The sequence below is a fragment of the Rhinolophus sinicus genome, linkage group LG16 (assembly GCF_036562045.2).
Source record: "Rhinolophus sinicus isolate RSC01 linkage group LG16, ASM3656204v1, whole genome shotgun sequence".
Taxonomy (NCBI): domain Eukaryota; kingdom Metazoa; phylum Chordata; class Mammalia; order Chiroptera; family Rhinolophidae; genus Rhinolophus; species Rhinolophus sinicus.
The window spans coordinates 18,483,572-18,502,264 of NC_133765.1; the positions used below are offsets into that span (position 1 = coordinate 18,483,572).

The window sequence follows — 18,693 nt, forward strand, 5'->3', positions numbered from 1 at the left end:
GATGTAATACAGAATTGTACACCTGAAATCTATGTAATTTTACTAACAATTGTCACCCCAAAAAATTTAATTAAAAAAACAAACAAAAACAAAACAAAACAAAAAAACACCTATCAATCAATCAATCAATATTTCAAAAAATATTTCTCAATTAATGAATCAGCGTATAACAAACAAGTAAATAAAACAATCAATAAGCATTACACATTCCTGATCTCTCCAGTAAAGTTTCTTTTTAAATTTCATCTATTGTATTTTTCAGTTCTACATTACCATTTGATTTCTTTTTGTGACTTCTCTTTGTATTCTGAGTTTCTCTCTTATTCCATTTCTTCCGATACTGTTTGTAGTTGCTTGTCCAATGGGTTTTATGATTTTTGCCTGAAAATATCTGTCACAGAATTTCATCATCTGAGACGTCTTTGTGTTGATATCAACAGATTCTCTTTTCATGTTCAAGTTCAGATTTCCCTGGTTCTCGATATGACAAGTGATGTATTTTCACAGAATTCTGGACTTTTTGGAAAGTACATTAGGACCCTCTGGGTCCCATTTCCTCCTCCTGTTGAGCTGCAGCACTAGGTCAGGGGTGTGCATTCAGCTCCCACTGGCCCCAGCACTGACTCCCACTGCTCTGTGCTGCTGACTCCTCCCTGGGGAAAGTGGACAGTGATTTTCAATAGCTGATTCCCCTCAAGTGGGGGTGTGAAATAAGCCCCCTGCTGGGCCCTGCTGACCGGAGAGGGAAGCACAGGGCTTGTGGAACTGCTGGGCTGCAGTGAACTTGGGTGCTCAGCTCTCCATTGGGCCCTTGGCCTCCCTGACACCTGGGAAGGGAGGGGGCAACTGCAGCAGGAGCTCCCCTGCCTCCCATCCTTTATTCGGTGGTCTTAATGCCAGGTGAGGGGGGTGTCAAGACTCCGCTCTCACTTGGCCCCACAGTCACCTGCAGGGGGCGCAAGCGTGCAAACTCGCTCTGCCTTGTACCTACCATGTCATTCAGTCTCATTACTGAAGGACTGGGTTCAAGTTCAGCTCCCAGGTGGGGTCTGAATCATGGATGGAATAACGGGAGTTCTAACCAGCCCCGAGTAGCCCTGATGGCTCAGCCTTGTTGAGTGTCTGATGGGATGGAGGCTCAGATTTCTATTGAACCACTGACACTCCCCCAGATGAGCCACAGGGTGCTGTCTGCTTCTTCTGGGACAGAAGGAGACCAGGTCACTGCTCAGCAAGACTGAAACCCCTGGATGAGGGTGCAGTTAGGTGATTAGCATGTGGGGTGGGGGCGGGTGTTGTCAAAATGATTGTATCTGATTAGACATCTTTGCCTAGCGGGATAGGGTTTTCTTGGACTCTTTCCTTTCCTTTCCTTTCCTTTCCTTTCCTTTCCTTTCCTTTCCTTTCCTTTCCTTTCCTTTTCCTTTTTTCTTTCTTCTTTTCCTTCCTTCCTTTCTTTCTCTCCTCCCCTCTGTCCCTCCTTCTCTCCCTCCCTTTTTCCTCTCTCTCTCCCTCTCTCTGCACTTCCTTTCTTCCTTCCTTTTTTCCTTCTTCCTTTCCTTCCATCCTTCCACCATTCTCTTTCTTTCCTGTTTCTTTCTTTGTTATCTATCTATCTATCATCTATTTTGTCAGTACCTTAGGTGTTTCAGGATTCAGTGTTCTCATCCCATCCTGCCCTGTCTGTAGAAAGGTAGTGAGCGCCTAAGGATATGACGGCTATGTTGTTCATCCAGTTCTGAGCATGTAGGAAGCTTGCCTTCCTTTCACCTTTCAGAGTCTAATTATGCTTTTTTGTTGTATTACGTCCAGGATTCTTTATTTATAAGACAGAGGATCTGGGAAGAATGGGACCCTTCATACTGACTCAAATCATAAATCCTCCCGGTATCTGTTCTCTTTTTTTAGTTTTTCTAGTTATAATTTTTTTAAATTAAAGTTTATTGGGGTGACAATTGTTAGTAAAGTTACATAGATTTCAGGTGTACAATTCTGTATTACATCATCTATAAATCCCATTGTGTGTTCACCACCCAGAATCAGTTCTCCTTCCATCACCATATATTTGCCAGTACCTGTTCTTTTTCCTTTTTTTCTTGGAAGGGGAACAGGACTTTATTGGGGGACAGTGTGTACTTCCAGGACTTTTTTCCAAGTCAAGTTGTTGTCCTTTCAATCTTAGTTGTGGAGGGCGCAGCTCAGCTCCAGGTCCAGTTGCCATTACTAGTTGCAGGAGGCACAGCCCACCATCCCTTGATTGAACTGGCAACCTTGTGGTTGAGAGGATGCGCTCCAACCACCTGAGCCATCCGGGAGCTCAGCGGCAGCTCAGCTCAAGGTGCCGTGTTCAATCTTAGTTGCAGGGGGCGCTGCCCACCATCCCTTGAGGGACTCGAGGGATTGAACTGGCAACCTTGTGGTTGAGAGCCCACTGGCCCATGTGGGAATCGAACTGGCAGCCTTCGGAGTTAGGAGCATGGAGCTCTAACCGCCTGAGCCACAGGGCCGGCCCTTGACTTTGAAATTTTTTATCAGCTGCTGTGGTGCCTCATAGTTTACCAAAATTACTGCTTGGGACCTTACCCTCAGGGGAGGGAATCAAGTATATTTTCGTGTGTGTATGTGTGTGTTTAAAGTTTGAAATTTTAATAATTTTACGTTTACAGAAAATTTGAAAAGTTAGTACAGCAACCTTTTATATACCTTTCATGCATGTTCTTCTAACATTAAATATTGCAAATTCATGGTGATATTTAAAACTAAGACCTGAACCTTTGTGTAATACTATTAACTAAACTGCAGCTTCTATTAGGATTTTATAAATTTCCCTATACTATCTTTTTCTTTTCTTTTTTTTTTAATGTGTTTTTCCAGGACCCATCAGCTTCAAGTCAAGTAGTTTCAATCTTGTTGTGGAGGGTGCAGCACATAGTGTCATTGTGGGGATCAAAGTGGCAATCTTGTTAATAGTACCGCGCTCTAACCACGCTCTAACCACCTGAGCTAACCGGCAGCCCCAAAGCTGAACGCCCGAACAGGGGCTTGAACCATGGACCCTCAGATTAAAGTCTGGTGCTCTCCCCACTGAGCTACCTGGGTTCTCATTCTCCTCTGCTCCTAGAGCCAATGCAGGAATCCAACTTTGCATCATTGCATCTATGATTCTGTAATAAAATATACATATATTTCTGTAATATTTACATATACACATATTTTTAACATATTATATGTAATTTATTTATAAATGTACTTTGTATGGCCTCAAAATAAAAGTTTTCTAGTAAGATTTTTATAGAGGAGATAAATCAAGCAAACCAGAATCCACACTCACTTCCCTCCTCACAGCCCAGTACTGGCCACCTTAGGGGACGCTCATGCAGTGACACAACCTGCAGCCTTGCACCTCCTGTCCTGGCACCAGGGGACTTGGCTCAGGGGCTGGTACCAGGGTTTCTAGAAGCCAATTCTAAATAGGATGACTTCTAATAGCACAAAGGTTCCTATGAACCACAGAAAACATCCTTAGAGAACCTATGATTGTGGAAAGTCCTCCCAACTTCTATGGTGTGTCCCCAAAAATAAGACCTAGCCGGACAATCAGCTCTAATGCGCCTTTTGGAGCAAATATTAATATAATACCTGGTATAATATTACACTACATTATATTATATTATATTATATTATATTATATTATATTATATTATACCCAGTTGATAAATTTTGGAGCTCAGCCCCTTCCCCATTACAGGCAGAGAGGGAGAGAGGAAGCCCTGTCTCTCAGGAGTCGCACTGGAGAGATGGACACGCCCTGGGAGAGACTGGAGGAGGGTCATGGTGATGAACCACTGGACAGAACGGGGCCATGGAGGCCCCTCCCCATGGTGTGTTGACCATTTCCACACTCACTGTTCCCTTTGCCTCTGAGGCTGAGCCATTCTGAGCATATGTGGAGGTTTTGGTTGCACTTCCCCATGGGTTTACATCACTGTGGAAATGCCACTACTCATATACAGAGCACAGTAATAGTCGGCCTCGTCCTCAGGCTGGGCCCCCGTGATGGTGAGGGCGGCTTTGTTCCCAGAGATGGATCCAGAGAAGCGGTCAGGGACCCCAGAGGGGCGGCTGTTTGTGTTGTATATAAGCATGCGGGGAGCCCGGCCTGGGGTCTGCTGGTACCAGTTGGGGTAGTTACTGGTAGAGACTGACCCAGAGCTAAGGCCACAGGTGAGTGTGACTGTCCCACCTGGAGACACTGACAGTGATGGCTCCTGGGTCACCACAGTCTGAGAATCCACACCTAGAGCAGACAGAAGAGACACAAGTTTTATTATGGCAGTGAAGGGTCTCCCTGAGACTCTGAATTTATTTGCCCGCAAGGATGCAGAGTCCCCTCTTCTCACCTGAGCCGTAAGCGAGGAGCCCAAGCAGAAGCACCGTCCAGGCCATGGTGGGGACACTCACAGGACGTGGCTTCCTCAGCTCCTGGCTAGAGTGTGGTGTCCTTGGGCCTTTTCATGCCTCCCAGACCCATGAAGAGGTGAAAGTGCTTCATGCAAATCAGCTTCCTCCATCTTCATGCCCCCATGTCAACGTGATATCCCCTGTGGGAGGCCTTGAAAGAGGCAGATGCTGGGACCTCACACAGAGCAATGACTGATGGTGACTGAATCACTGAGGGAGGGAGGTTGATGCCTGTCACCAAATAAGCTCCCCCCCTGTCTCTGCTGACCTCAGTTCTAAGTTTCTTCTCTGGAATCGCTGAGTTGAATGATGAATTGAGTGTTTTCTCCATATCCGGGCCCCCAGCAATCTAGTTAATCCCAAACCTTACCCCAAACCCATGAAGTGTTTCTTCCACCCCAGTGAAATCCCTTCCTGTCTCCGTTGTGGAAACACAGTGGGCCCTCCTCCCTCCAACAGTAAACCCAGTGGGAAATCACAGTTATATATGGGTGTTTGAAGGGACAAGGGTCTCCCAATTAACTCAGTGCTGGAAACTGTCTCCAGTAGCAGCAGTCAGGTGACCAAGGCTGCGGGTGCCCACACATGGAGCTGCACTGCCAGCCTTGGGGTGGCAGCTCCAAGAGTCGTCAATAATGTGGAGTGGCTTCAAATCACCTGCAGTGTTTGGGAAGAAAGGTCACGATGTCACCGTAAAATTGTAGGTTCCTCTCAACATCATTAAAAAAAAAAATAAGGAAACATGTAACTCATAATCAGAAATGAAAATTACACTGTGTCTGAACACGTTTGTGTGACCCTCCTGGAGAACTTTAAAACTCTTCTTTCTCTGAATAGTCTCATATGGAGCAGAAGGAATTGCAAGAGCAAAAGAGGGAATTAAAGAGGAAGAGCAGGAAGACAAAATGTCTTTAATAATTTTGGAAGGTTTGCCACGAAATTGTGTTCACAGTGAAATAAAATATGATTTTATATTCATTTCAGAATTGCTAGTATCTTGTCTGTTTCATGAAATGTGCATACATAGTGTTTTCCTTTGTCATTAGCTGTGTTTTGGAGCCCCAACTCATAACAGACAAAGATTCGGACCTAATTATTTTGTGCCTACCAAACCAAGAATCCTTTGATATTTTGGAGAAGAAGATGTAATTTGATGTGCATTAAATTGGAAGACCATGGAGGTGTACATCTTTTTTTTTTTTTTTTTTAATTTATTGAGGTGACGGTGTACATCTTAAGAGAAAGAAGAATTGGAAAGAATAATTGAAATATCTGAAAAACAGAAGGAATATCAGTTTCCTCAGGTCTATAAATATAGAAATAAATGACCAATAACACAGTGATTGGAAATAACAACTAAAATTATGGCAGTTTCAGAGCTAATGCATTTATAATATATTTCATCATGAATAAATAGAAAGACATAGTAATCAGCCAGGATTCCTGACCCTAGAAACTGTCTCAGGCATTCTCAGTCATCATGGGTCAGAAGAACTCTCTTTTACTGGGAAGTTTGGAGCCAGTGGTGAATGGAGGGATTGCAAACCTAGCTATGGTGGAAGAACCCAGGGCCCAGGAGCCCATCACAGGGCAGGAAGGAGCAGAGAGGAGCTCCCCCTGGTGGCTGTATGTAATGCTGCTTGACCCAGGTAGGAGCTTCCTTAGGTCTGTGCTGTTCATGTCTGAAGGCCCATGATGATGCACGCTGCCCACCGAGGGCTAGAGCATCAGAGTCCCATTTCACTGGGTCCAGTAACTTCATTTTCCTCCCTCACAGTGTGTCAGGGCACCACCACTTGTGCATGTGACATATGGCTCAGTGTGTCATCACATCTGCTCTCCCCCAAGGTCTATTGTCACCATCACCCTGAGATTTCAGTATTCTCGTCCAAGCCCAGATCCTCCCTGAGGTGAAGGTGAATATTTCTCCACATGACATGGCTTCTACTTACACCTTTCAGCTGTGTACATATGATACTGTTTCTGTTGCTTTGGTTTCATTACTTTCCTAGAATCAGAAAATTAATTTGCGCTATGTTATTTTTTCTCTTTTCTCTCTCTCTCTGTCTCTCTGTCTCTCTCTCCATTTCTCTTGCCACATATATATATAGGTATATATATATATTTCATACAATATGCAACATGAACTATAATATGTAATGTATAATTATTAACTTATTTAATAATTGTTTTGTATATTATATATGACATCTATATATTATATACTTGTATATTTATAAGTATGTTATAGTATAATATATTGCATATGCTATTTATATATGCATATGCATGTTTATATATTATGAACTTTCATAATGCATATACATTTATATATACATACACACACACACACACACACACACACACACACACATATATATGTATTTTAACAGAGACCCAGACACTATGGGTGGCCGAGTCAGCACAATCTGACTCAACACCTGGAAGGAGAGATGGAGGGTTACAAGGTGACAGCAAGCACGGATGAGCAGCCACCAGTGCGCTGATGACGGGAGCAGTGCAGTGCAAACCCATCCCCTCCCCATCTTTTCTCTTCAGTCGTAAAGGAAACTCCTTGTCCAAAGAGCGAGGAGGGTGCAGAGAGGAATCAGGACCATGACAGACAAACCCCAGAGCTCTGCTTCCAGAGGTCTACCTGTGGGAATTCCCCCTCTCCCCTCCCCAGGTATCTCCTTACCTATATCCAGGTAACAGTGTAGGTGATTTGTTTTTAGCAATTTTGTTCTAGAGGTGGGATTGTCTACCCTGCCTAATGTCAGCCCTACAATGACAACATGAGCGGTGAAGGATGGAATATGAGACAAGGATGTGAGTCAGAGCTGAGTGCTCATGTGGCTTCTGGGGCCGCAGGTGCAGGACAGTCACACTTCAGTGAGGACACTGCCTACCAAGTGTGCAAGAGCCACTCGAGGGTTTTCCTGGTTGGCCTGGCTTAGAACTCTGTGCTCACAGGACCAGTGCCGCAGCGCCCCCTGCTGGGCTCAGACGTGAAGTCCTCCAGCCCCTCACACCACCCAGGTCTCCTGGAATGATGTGCTCACATCTGCAATTGGATCCCACTAAGTCACTACCCAGGTCAGTAGAATGAGGAGGTGCCCCGTGCAGTGCTTGGGATGAGATGTTTTCTCAGTTCACTTAAGACCTCCAGACAGCTAAATGCATGGTATATTGCACAGAAATTGTGTTATCAGGTATCTCAGGATTACATGACATATGAGTTTGCTTCTCCAGGTGTCTGGGGCCATTACCAGGCTACCATCATTTTGAACCACGTTAAAGACTTAACATTCTCCAAGTACGCAGGTCGTTCAAGCCTCATCAGAAGTCTGCAGGGGCTACTCTTAGTGTTTGACTGTTATTGATTTTAGATTCTCCTGTTATATTCCCTCCACCCACACTGCAAGCCTTTGGTGCCTGTCTTTGCCATGAAGAGAGAAGGCTGTAGGGAAAGTGTATCTCTGATACTGCTTACTTCTCTGGGTTCTCATTTTCCCTTGAACGTTAGCCTGGCAATCCTTACTTTATTTGACTCTATGATATAATTAATATATTTTGTCTAGTTTTGTCATTTTAAGCATGAAAATTGATTGGAAAAAGACCGTCACTATAAAGGGACCCCTCCTCCCTTCACTGGGATCTTCCACCACTCCTCTACTGAAACCCCTCATGGCCTATTACTGTCTGTGCTTTGGGTCCTAAGAAAGATTTTGTGTTAAGGGTTCAATAGAACTAATGGCGTTGGGGGTCTAAGATCCAGGGGCTAAAGAAGAGACATTTATGCAACATCTTCCCAACCAAAAATTCAGTGTGCGAAGAGCAGTAGACATTGTCGGACTGAACTGGTGGAAGTGATCACGTGATGGGACCACATTGAACGTGTAGATGATGTGGGTAGTTTTGCTTGAGACCTCCATGAGTTAAGTCATCCAAACCACAAACACAGTTGTCCTTTCACTCATTTGAACCTTCTTTCATTTTTTCAGCAATGTTTTGTAGTTTTAATTTACAAACTTGTTGCCTCCTTGGTTAAGTTTATTCCCAAGCATTTTATTATTTTGACGCTGTGGTCCATATATTTGTCTTCTTAACATCCCTTTAGGCTTCTTCATTGCGATTGTACAGAAAACCCACTGATTTTTTAGGCTATTACTACGCTTACCTCCTGGTGGAGATACTAGACAAACACGTTTAGGGGTTCTGATCCGTCTGTTTTACTATTTGGGGACAGTGGGGTAACAGGAAATGAGGAGGTGGGAGTATGAGGTGAAGCTCTGCTGTCCATTAGCAGTAACGTGAGCAACCACAAATGGCGGACTTCACACATGTGACGGTTTAAAGAACTAAATGGAACCAGTGCTGCCTCTGTACTTATGGGGAGAACAGAAAAGGCACACAGCTTGGTTTGTTTTACAGCTTGAGAAAAACCACATTTATGTATTTAAGAACGTGTGAAATATATATATATATATATATATATATATATATATATATATATATATATATATATATATGTTAAAACACCTACTGTTCTCTGATTGGCGTCATGTGATAAAGTTACCTGAAGAATCAGCAAGAAACACCTCCCTCTTTTACGCCTAAACCACTTGTTCTGTTAGGAATGAGAACAGGGCGCCTCCTTTCAGCTTCCAGTTTCTCAGGGTGTTGGCCGCTGGGTAAGGGCATCAGCACCCTCATCTCACAAAAACCCTTCCCGTTAGGTGTACAGTTCACACTCTCCTCAAGCCTCTACCACCTCCTCATTACCCCAGAATCCTCTTTCTCTGGGAAGATCAATGACATCCAAAAGTAACTGCGCAGGTTTTGCACCCCCTTTGCACTGTTGGATTCTTTGCAGGTGGGGAGACAGAAACTTCTTCCACTTCACTTCTTCATGTTCCTGTTTTATTTACACTTGAATTTTATATTATTAAACTAGAAATTTCTGATTATTACTTGCCCCCAGATATTTATATTTTTACTTCATTGATTCTTATGCTTCTTTACGGAAACAATTTAATTATATTTTTACATGTTATGGTAAATATTGGATATTTATTCTTCATACTAAGATTCAGAGATTCATAAACACAATAATTTTCAAATACAATAAGTCTATTTGAAATGTTGGTTAATATCTATAATTAGACTATAAAGAAGTGAGGATATGTACAAAAACAAAAATTCATGACTGTTCACCAGAGGGTAGTTTATGTAGAGGAGAAGTGGGGACCCTGTAAGAGAATTCATAGCTGAGAAGGTTTCCGAGGACCATTGCTCCTCTCCCTGGTGCGTGGTTCTGCCCCATCTCTGAGCTCCCTGTGTGAGGAAGGACATGAATGACGTCATTGGGAAGACACGGGGATATTCCACACAACATGGACTCCCTTGGGGTGATGCATCTTCTCTGTACGAGGTTGCCTCAGTGTCTCACACTCTTGTCAGACCCACGGCTCCCTCCCTTGAGCAATAAATCTCGCATTCACACTGAGGACTAATGAAAGGATGACGTAGCTCTGCAAACTTTCGGAAATAGGTAAATGGCCCACGATGGAGACCCAGAATTCCCCATTTGGAGTTCAGGTCTGAGGTGACCAGAGCTGGAAGCCCCACTTCAGCCTCCAGCCTTCACTGCAAAGACTCCATGTCCCCAGTTGATAAGGTCCTGGACTTTCTGTTTCCTTTGAGACCCTTTGTGTAGGAAGACACTGCTGTGAGTGACTTTGAAGACAGATGGAAATGGAGGACCTTCCCTCCCCTGCGGTGTCCCTGGATGATCCTGGGCCCATGGTGACAGCAGCAGCAGCAACAGAAGCCAAAGCCACAGGCTGAGGCTGAGCCAGCAGCTGTGGGGCATTTCTCCTCCTGGCAAATGAGAAGGGGTTCTGGTCTCAGTTACCCGCAGACCTGGAGCTCTGTGGGAACATCAAGGCTGATGTCACAGGTGTGACCCTGGGAAGGAGGTTCGTCCTCAGGCATCAGCCCAGTGGCTGTCAAGGAGCCCAGGTTGTGAGAATTGAGACAGAATCAGGGACCCTGAAGGTCAACTACTATCTTAATAGGTGAGGGGTTTGGGGCCCATTCCGGGGAGAATTTGGTACCAAGACATGTATTGGACACTCGTGATGTGTCCTGAATGAGACACAGCTGGATTCTGCGTCCCTGGTTCTGTTCTGCCCCATCATGGACTCTGTCACTGGGGCATACAGGCCCCACACCCAGGAATTGCTGTTCAGTTTGAGCAAATGTTACAATGTGTAGCTGCCAGGGACAGGCTTGGGGGGCAGGACTCAAAGGATGTGGCTGTTTTTCCTGAGAAAGTTCCCTTTGTGGGTCTCAGACCCCAGTTTTATGCGAAACAAACAAAGGAAGCAGCTGTGCAGTCAGAGGAGGAGGGTCAGCTCAGGGAAGCCCCGTTGTAGAAGCGACAGTAGGTTTTTGTCTCACTTCCCCACAGGCCTGGAGCACTGTGCGAGCACTCAGACTGTTATCATAGGTCTCACAGTAATAATCAGCCTCGTCCTCAGCCTTGAGCCCACTGATGGTCAGGGAGGCCGAGCTGCCAGACTTGGAGCCAGAGAATCGGTTGGGGACCCCTGAGGGTCGTTTGCTGTTACCATAGATGAGGAGTTTGGGGGCCTTTCCTGGGAGCTGTTGGTACCAGGACACGTAATAGTAATTATCCCCGATGTTGGAGCTGCTTCCAGTGCAGGAGATGGTGACACTCTGTCCCGGGGCACCAGACACGGAGGGCGGCTGAGTCAGCACAGACTGGGCCCAGGATCCTGGAAGAGCGAGAGATACAGAGATGGTGACTCTGGGTCTAGAGACAAGAGGAGGAAGCAGGGCCCCATGTGTCTTCCCAGGGTCCCTTCCCCTGTCCCCGTATCCAGTCACCTGTGCAGTGAGCGATGAGGGTGAGGAGGAGAGGGGACCAGGCCATGGCGGAGATGATCACCGAGTCCTGCCTTCTGTGACCCCACAGCTGAAGCAGAGCTTCCCCCAAATGTCTCCCTTCCCCTCTTCATACTCTGAGAGAGGGAGGGTCCACTCATGCAAATGAGACCCCTCACTTTCTGACTCCTTGGTGGCCCTTGGTTAGGTCCCTCTGCTGAGTAAGTCAGGGGGTGGGCGGGGTTTTGGCTATGTGTGACATGGGGTGTGGAGAGGTCACAGCTGTGAGCACTGAGCAGAGGGCACCAGCCAGTGACAGGTGGCTCTTCCCAGCTGTGATCACCCTCAGACCCTAGGGAATCAGCCTTTGGCGCCCCCTGGTGACCAGGCACAGGCAAACCATTGTGTGACATGGTGACTACAGCCCATCAGAGACAGCTCCTGCTTCCCCACTCCCCTTTCCCTGTCCTCCTACCTTAGGGCCAAGACATGTGATCCCTCATGTGACCTCTCTGTCACCGCAGGGTGTCTTTATGTTCCACTCAGCCTCCTCAGGGTGAGTCTGTCCACGCTCCCTTGGCTGTTTTAGTGGTCAGGGCTGACGTGGTGTCTCTTACACAAGTTTCTTAGAAAATGGATCAAGTCCAGAGCAGTGAACGTCCCCTTGGAGGTAGATCCTCTTCTGTGCAAACACAGGCTCTTTCCTTGTATGTGAGTCCTCCTTTCTTCTGGCCATTTTCCTGGTCTCTTGGTGACGTTCTTCCTGCTGTTCTCCTGTCATGAGGATTGTCTAGTAAGACAGTGAAGCTGAACTTGGGTTTATTCAGATGTCACTTGTGCCTTTGGTGTAAGTGTTGCCTGTCTAGACATCATGACATCCAGACACACACGACCTAAAATTAGAGGGAACAGAGTCATAAAGCCCCCACATAGTTCACTGGGTGGGATGGAAAGAGAGATTGCTCCCACTTGCAGCCCATTATACCAATGCCCATGTGACTGTTAAATCAGGACATATCGCCACATACTAGTTATGATTTAGGGCACATACCACAGTATGAAATATGGTTCTCCCTTCCTACAAGGTGACACTTTGTGTTGGCATCTCTGCTGCCCTTTGCACCAATCTGATCTTTATACCCTCATGGCTCTCAGTGGGTATGGGCTGTTCTGGGACACACGTGCCTGTTTGCAGCCGCTCTCTGCAGCTGAGGGTCACCCTTAGTTGCTGACAGCTTGACGCTGTCCACTGAGACTCCCCAACAGCAGGACCAAACTGCTCCTTTAGCAAATCCTGGGTGGCACTCCCTGTGCAAACCCATCCCCTCCCCATCTTTTCTCTTCAGTCCTAAAGGAAACTCCTTGTCCAAAGAGCGAGGAGGGTGCAGAGAGGAATCAGGACCATGACAGGCAAACCCCAGAGCTCTGCTTCCAGAGGTCTACCTGTGGGAATTCCCCCTGTCCCCTCCCCAGGTGTCTCCTTACCTATATCCAGGTAACAGTGTAGGTGATTTGCTTTTAGCGATTTTGTTCTAGAGGCGGGATTGTCTACCGTTGCCTAATGTCAGCCTGAACAATGACTCCATGAGCTGTGAAGGATGGAATATGAGACAAGGGTGTGAGTCAGAGCTGAGTGCTCATGTGGCCTCTGGGGCCGCAGGTGCAGGACAGTCACACTTCAGTGAGGACACTGCCTACCAAGTGTGCAAGAACCACTAGAGGGTTTTCCTGTTTGGCCTGGCTTAGAACTCTGTTGGCTCACGGGACCAGTGCCGCAGCGCCCCCTGCTGGGCTCAGACATGAAGTCCTCCAGCCCTTCACACCACCCAGGTCTCCTGGAATGATGTGCTCACATCTGCAATTGGATCCCACTAATGTCACTACCCAGGTCAGTAGAATGAGGAGGTGCCCCGTGTAGTGCTTGGGATGAGATGTTTTTTCAGCTCACTTAAGACCTCCAGACAGCTAAATGCATGGTGTATTGCACAGAAATTGTGTTATCAGATATCTCAGGATTACATGACGTTTGAGTTTGCTTCTCCAGGTGTCTGGGGCCATTACCAGGCTACCATCATTTTGAACCACGTTAAAGACTTAACATTCTCCAAGTACGCAGGTCGTTCAAGCCTCAGCAGAAGTCTGCAGGGGCTACTCTTAGTATTTGACTGTTGTTGTTGATTTTAGATTCTCCTGTTACATTCCCTCTGCCCACACTGCACAGGCCTTTGGTGCTTGTCTTTGCCATGAAGAGAGAAGGCTGTAGGGAAAGTGTATCTCTGATATTGCTTACTTCTCTGGGTTCTCATTTTCCCTTGAATGTTAGCCTGGCAATCCTTACTTTATTTAACTCTATGATATAATTAATATATTTTTGTCTAGTTTTGTCATTTTAAGCATGAAAATTGATTTGAAAAAGGCCGTCACTATAAAGGGACCCCTCCTCCCTTCACTGGGGTCTTCCACCACTCCTCTACTGAAACCCCTCATGGCCTGTTACTGTCTGTGCTTTGGGTACTAAGGAAGATTTTGTGTTAAGGGTTCAATAGAATTAATGGCGTTGGGGGTCTAAGATCCAGGGGCTAATGAACAGACATTTATGCAACAATCACCCATCCAAAGATTCAGTGTGCGAAGATCAGTAGACATTGTGGGACTGAACTGGAGGAAGTGATCACGTGATGGGACCACATTGAACGTGTAGATGACATGGGTAGTTTTGCTTGAGACCTCCATGAGTTAAGTCATCCAAACCACAAACACAGTTGTCCTTTCACTCATTTAAACCTTCTTTAATTTTTTCAGCAATGTTTTGTAGTTTACAAACTTTTTGCCTCCTTGGTTAAGTTTATTCCCAAGCATTTTATTATTTTTGACGCTGTGGTCCATATATTTGTTTTCTTAACATCCCTTTAGGCTTCTTCATTGCTATTGTACAGAAAACCCACTGATTTTTTAGGCTATTACTACGCTTACCTCCTGGTGGAGATACTAGACAAACCTGTTTAGGGGTTCTGATCAGTCTGTTTCCCTATTTGGGGACAGTGGGGTAACAGGAAATGAGGAGGTGGGGCCATGAGAGTGAAGCTCTGCTGTCCACTGGCAGTAACGTGAGCAACCACAAATGGCGGACTTCACACATGTGACGGTTTAAAGAACTAAATGGAACCAGTGCTGCCTCTGTACTTATGGGGAAAACAGAAAAGGCACACAGCTTGGTTCATTTTATAGCTTGAGAAAAACCACATTTATGTATTTAAGAACGTGTGAAATATATATATATATTGTTAAAACACCTACTGTTCTCTGATTGGCGTCATGTGATAAAGTTACCTGAACAATCAGCAAGAAACACCTCCCTCTTTTACGCCTAAACCACTTGTTCTGTTAGGAATGAGAACAGGGCGCCTCCTTTCAGCTTCCAGTTTCTCAGGGTGTTGGCCGCTGGGTAAGGGCATCAGCACCCTCATCTCACAACAACCCTCTCTGTTAGGGGAACAGTTCACACTCTCCTCAAGCCTCTACCACCTCCTCATTACCCCAGAATCCTCTTTCTCTGGGAAGATCAATGACATCTAACAGTAACTGTGCAGGTTTTGCACCCCCTTTGCACTGTTGGATTCTTTGCAGGTGGGGAGACAGAAACTTCTTCCACTTCACTTCTTCATGTTCCTGTTTTATTTACACTTGAATTTTATATTATTAAACTAGAAGTTTCTGATTATTACTTGCCCCCCAGAAATTTATATTTTTACTTCATTGATTCTTATGCTTCTTTACGGAAACATATTTAATTATATTTTTACATGTTATGGTAAATATTGGATATTTATTCTTCATACTAAGATTCAGAGATTCATAAACACAATAATTTTCAAATACAAGAAGTATATTTGAAGTGTTGGTTAATATCTATAATTAGACTATAAAGAAGTGAGGATATGTACAAAAACAAAAATTCATGACTGTTCACCAGAGGGTAGTTTATGTAGAGGAGAAATGGGGACCCTGTAAGAGAATTCATAGCTGAGAAGGTTTCCGAGGACCATTGCTCCTCTCCCTGATGGTGGTTCTGCCCCATCTCTGAGCTCCCTGTGTGAGGAAGGACATGAATGTCGTCATTGGGAAGACACGGGGATATTCCACACAACATGGACTCCCTTGGGGTGATGCATCGTCTCTGTACGAGGGGGTGGTCTGTGCCCGCACATCTACTCCACATACGTGGCCTGGGCGCTGCTCTGGTCCTAGACAAGGAGGTACGGGAATGAGAAGAGGACGGGAATGAGGAACAGATTCTTAGGCGGGTTATGGGGGAACGTGGCCCAGGGCAGGGCTCTTCCTGGGACACAAGGACAAGGGGTCTCTCATGAATCCCAGCTGTAGGTGGAATTGTTTCTCTGTCCTCTGAGAATACAGGTGCATTACGTTGTGGAGAAACAGGTAAATTACCCTGATGGCAGGGACTCAAAGGTTTCAGGGACCCTGGAGAAGCAGAGGCCAAAACAGAAGGAAGAACAGGGGGGGAGGAGCATGGAAGGCAGAGAGAAGGACGCCTCTGCCGGTTCATCGTGGTCAGGACACAGACCATCTGCCCCTCCACAGGGCAGTTGTCACAGGAACCTGCAGAGTGTGTTGAATGAATGGCTGAGGACACGAGGAACCTGGACGGTCCCAGAGAACCTGCGGGAAGATTGGTCCTGTCGCAGCGCGCCCTGTCCCAGCTCAGAGAAGCCTCTGTGAGCTCAGACCCCTGTCCTCTGTCATCCGCCAGGTACCTCCAATTTGGGAGAGTTCCTCCCCCCCTTCTCTCCGGATATTCCACAGGCCCCCTTCCCATCAGAAGAGCCCCGTCCCCACCTGCCCTCCCTGACATGCGGTCACTAGGGCAGGGAACTCGACTGAGCTGACTCTCTGTGGCAGCTACACAGGTCTTCAGAGTGGGAGCAGGTGGCAGTTCTGGAATTCCAGGTGGGTGGGGGATGGGTGTGCAGCCACCTCCTCACAGGTGGGGGCAGGAAGTCTTCTCTGAGCTGCACTTGCATAGCAGGCAGTGTCTACATGTGGGGTGTTGATTGCCCATGAACTTGGATCCACGTAGGAGTCAAGTCCAGCACAGCCTCCTGAGGTTACTGGGAACGTGGGACACTGAGTCTCTCCCATTCTTCCCCTTCATTCTTGGGAAGGAGTCAATTTGTGCACATGTGATGCTGCCATTCCCAGTGTCTAGTCTCTGAGTGACTCTGAGCTGTGTGGTGGTTCTAGTCACGAGGACAAGGAATTGATGTCCTGGGTTTCCGAGGGGCTGAGGGAGACCCACATCCAGTCTGTCCATGGGGTTAGAGCTGTCACAGGTGCAGGAGCGTCACTCAGGGGTGGGGATCACTGTCCAAGTCCCACTAGAGCAGGCTCAGCCTTTCCCACATGGGGGTGGTTGGTGGGCCTCAGTGTCTCACACTCTTGTCAGACCCACGGCTCCCTCCCTTGAGCAATAAATCACGCTCACACTGAGGACTAATGAAAGGATGACGTAGCTGTGGAAACTTTCGGAAATAGGTAAATGGCCCACGATGGAGACGCAGGATTCCCCATTCTGAGTTCAGGTCTGTGGTGACCAGCACTGGAACCCCCACTTCAGCCTCCGGCCTTCAGTGCAGAGACTCATGTCCCCAGTTGATAAGGTGCTGGACTTCTTGTTTCCTTGAGACCCTTTGTGTAGAAAGGCACTGCAGTGAGTGACTTTGAGGACAGACGGGAATGGAGAACCTTCCCTCCCCTTACGGTGCCCCTGGATGATCCTGGGCCCATGGTGACAACAGCAGCAGCAACAGAAGCCAAAGCCTAGGCTGAGGCTGAGCCAGCAGCTGTGGGGCATTTCTCCTCTTGGCAGATGAGAAGGGGGTTCTGGTCTCAGTTACCCGCAGACCTGGAGCTCTGTGGGAACATCAAGGCTGATGTCACAGGTGTGACCCTGAGAAGGAGCCTCGTCCTCAGGCATCAGTCCAGTGGCTGTCAAGGATCCTGGGTTGTGAGAATTGAGGCAGTCAGGGACCCCCAGGGTTGACTACTATCATAATAGATGAGGAGTTTGGGGCCCATTCCCAGGAGAATTTGGTACCAAGACATGTATTGGACACTCATGTTGTGTCCTGAATCAGACACAGCTGGATTCTCTGTCCTTGGTTCTGTTCTGACCCATCATGGACTCTGTCCCTGGGGCATACAGGCCCCACATCCATGAATTGCTGCTCAATTTGAGAAAATCTCACAATGTGTAGCTGCCAAGGACAGGCTTGGGGGGCAGGACTCAAAGGATGTGGCTGTTTTTCCTGAGAAAGTTCCCTTTGTGGGTCTCAGACCCCAGTTTTATGCGAAACAAACAAAGCAAGCAGCTGTGCAGTCAGAGGAGGAGGGTCAGCTCAGGGAAGCCCCATTGTAGAAGGGACAGCAGGTTTTTGTCTCACTTCCCCACAGGCCGGGAGCACTGTGCGAGCATCAAGGCTGTCATCATAGGTCTCACAGTAATAATCAGCCTCGTCCTCAGCCTTGAGCCCACTGATGGTCAGGGAGGCCGAGCTGCCAGACTTGGAGCCAGAGAATCGGTTGGGGACCCCCGAGGGTCTATTCCTATCACCATAGATGAGGAGTTTGGGGGCCTTTCCTGGGAGCTGTTGGTACCACTGCACATAATTACCCCCGATGTTGGAGCTGCTTCCAGTGCAGGAGATGGTGACACTCTGTCCCGGGGCACCAGACTCTGAGGGCGGCTGAGTCAGCACAGACTGGGCCCAGGATCCTGGAAGAGGGAGAGACACAGAGATGGTGATTCTGGGTCTTGAGACAAGAGGAGGAGGCAGGGTCCCATGTGTCTTCCCAGGGTCCCTTCCCCTGTCCCTGTATCCAGTGACCTGTGCAGTGAGCGATGAGGGTGAGGAGGAGAGGGTACCAGGCCATGGTGGAGATGGTCACCGAGTCCTGCCTTCTGTGGCCCCACAGCTGAAGCAGAGCTTCCCCCAAATGTCTCCCTTCCCCTCTTCATACTCTGAGAGAGGGAGGGTCCACTCATGCAAATGAGACCCCTCACTTTCTGACTCCTTGGTGGCCCTTGGTTAGGTCCCTCTGCTGAGTAAGTCAGGGGGTGGGCGGGGTTTTGGCTATGTGTGACATGGGCTGTGGAGAGGTCACAGCTGTGAGCTCTGAGCAGAGGGCACCAGCCAGTGACAGGTGGCTCTTCCCAGCTGTGATCACCCCCAGACCCTAGGGAATCAGCCTTTGGCGCCCCCTGGTGACCAGGCAGAGACAAACCGTTGTGTTATATAGTGA

At 47.2% G+C, this 18,693-nt stretch overlaps 2 gene segments (V, D, J or C); both read right to left on the reverse strand.

Annotated features, from left to right (window-relative positions):
- Positions 1-18,693, reverse strand: part of LOC109439166 (immunoglobulin lambda-1 light chain) — a 316,010-nt gene that overhangs the window by 290,694 nt on the left and 6,623 nt on the right. Inside the window, 1 exon segment of the V gene segment in view lies at positions 3,993-4,297. Coding sequence covers positions 3,993-4,297 — 305 coding nt within the window.
- The window catches only part of LOC109439815 (putative non-functional immunoglobulin lambda variable 1-50), a 370,373-nt gene that overhangs the window by 281,915 nt on the left and 69,765 nt on the right, over positions 1-18,693 (reverse strand).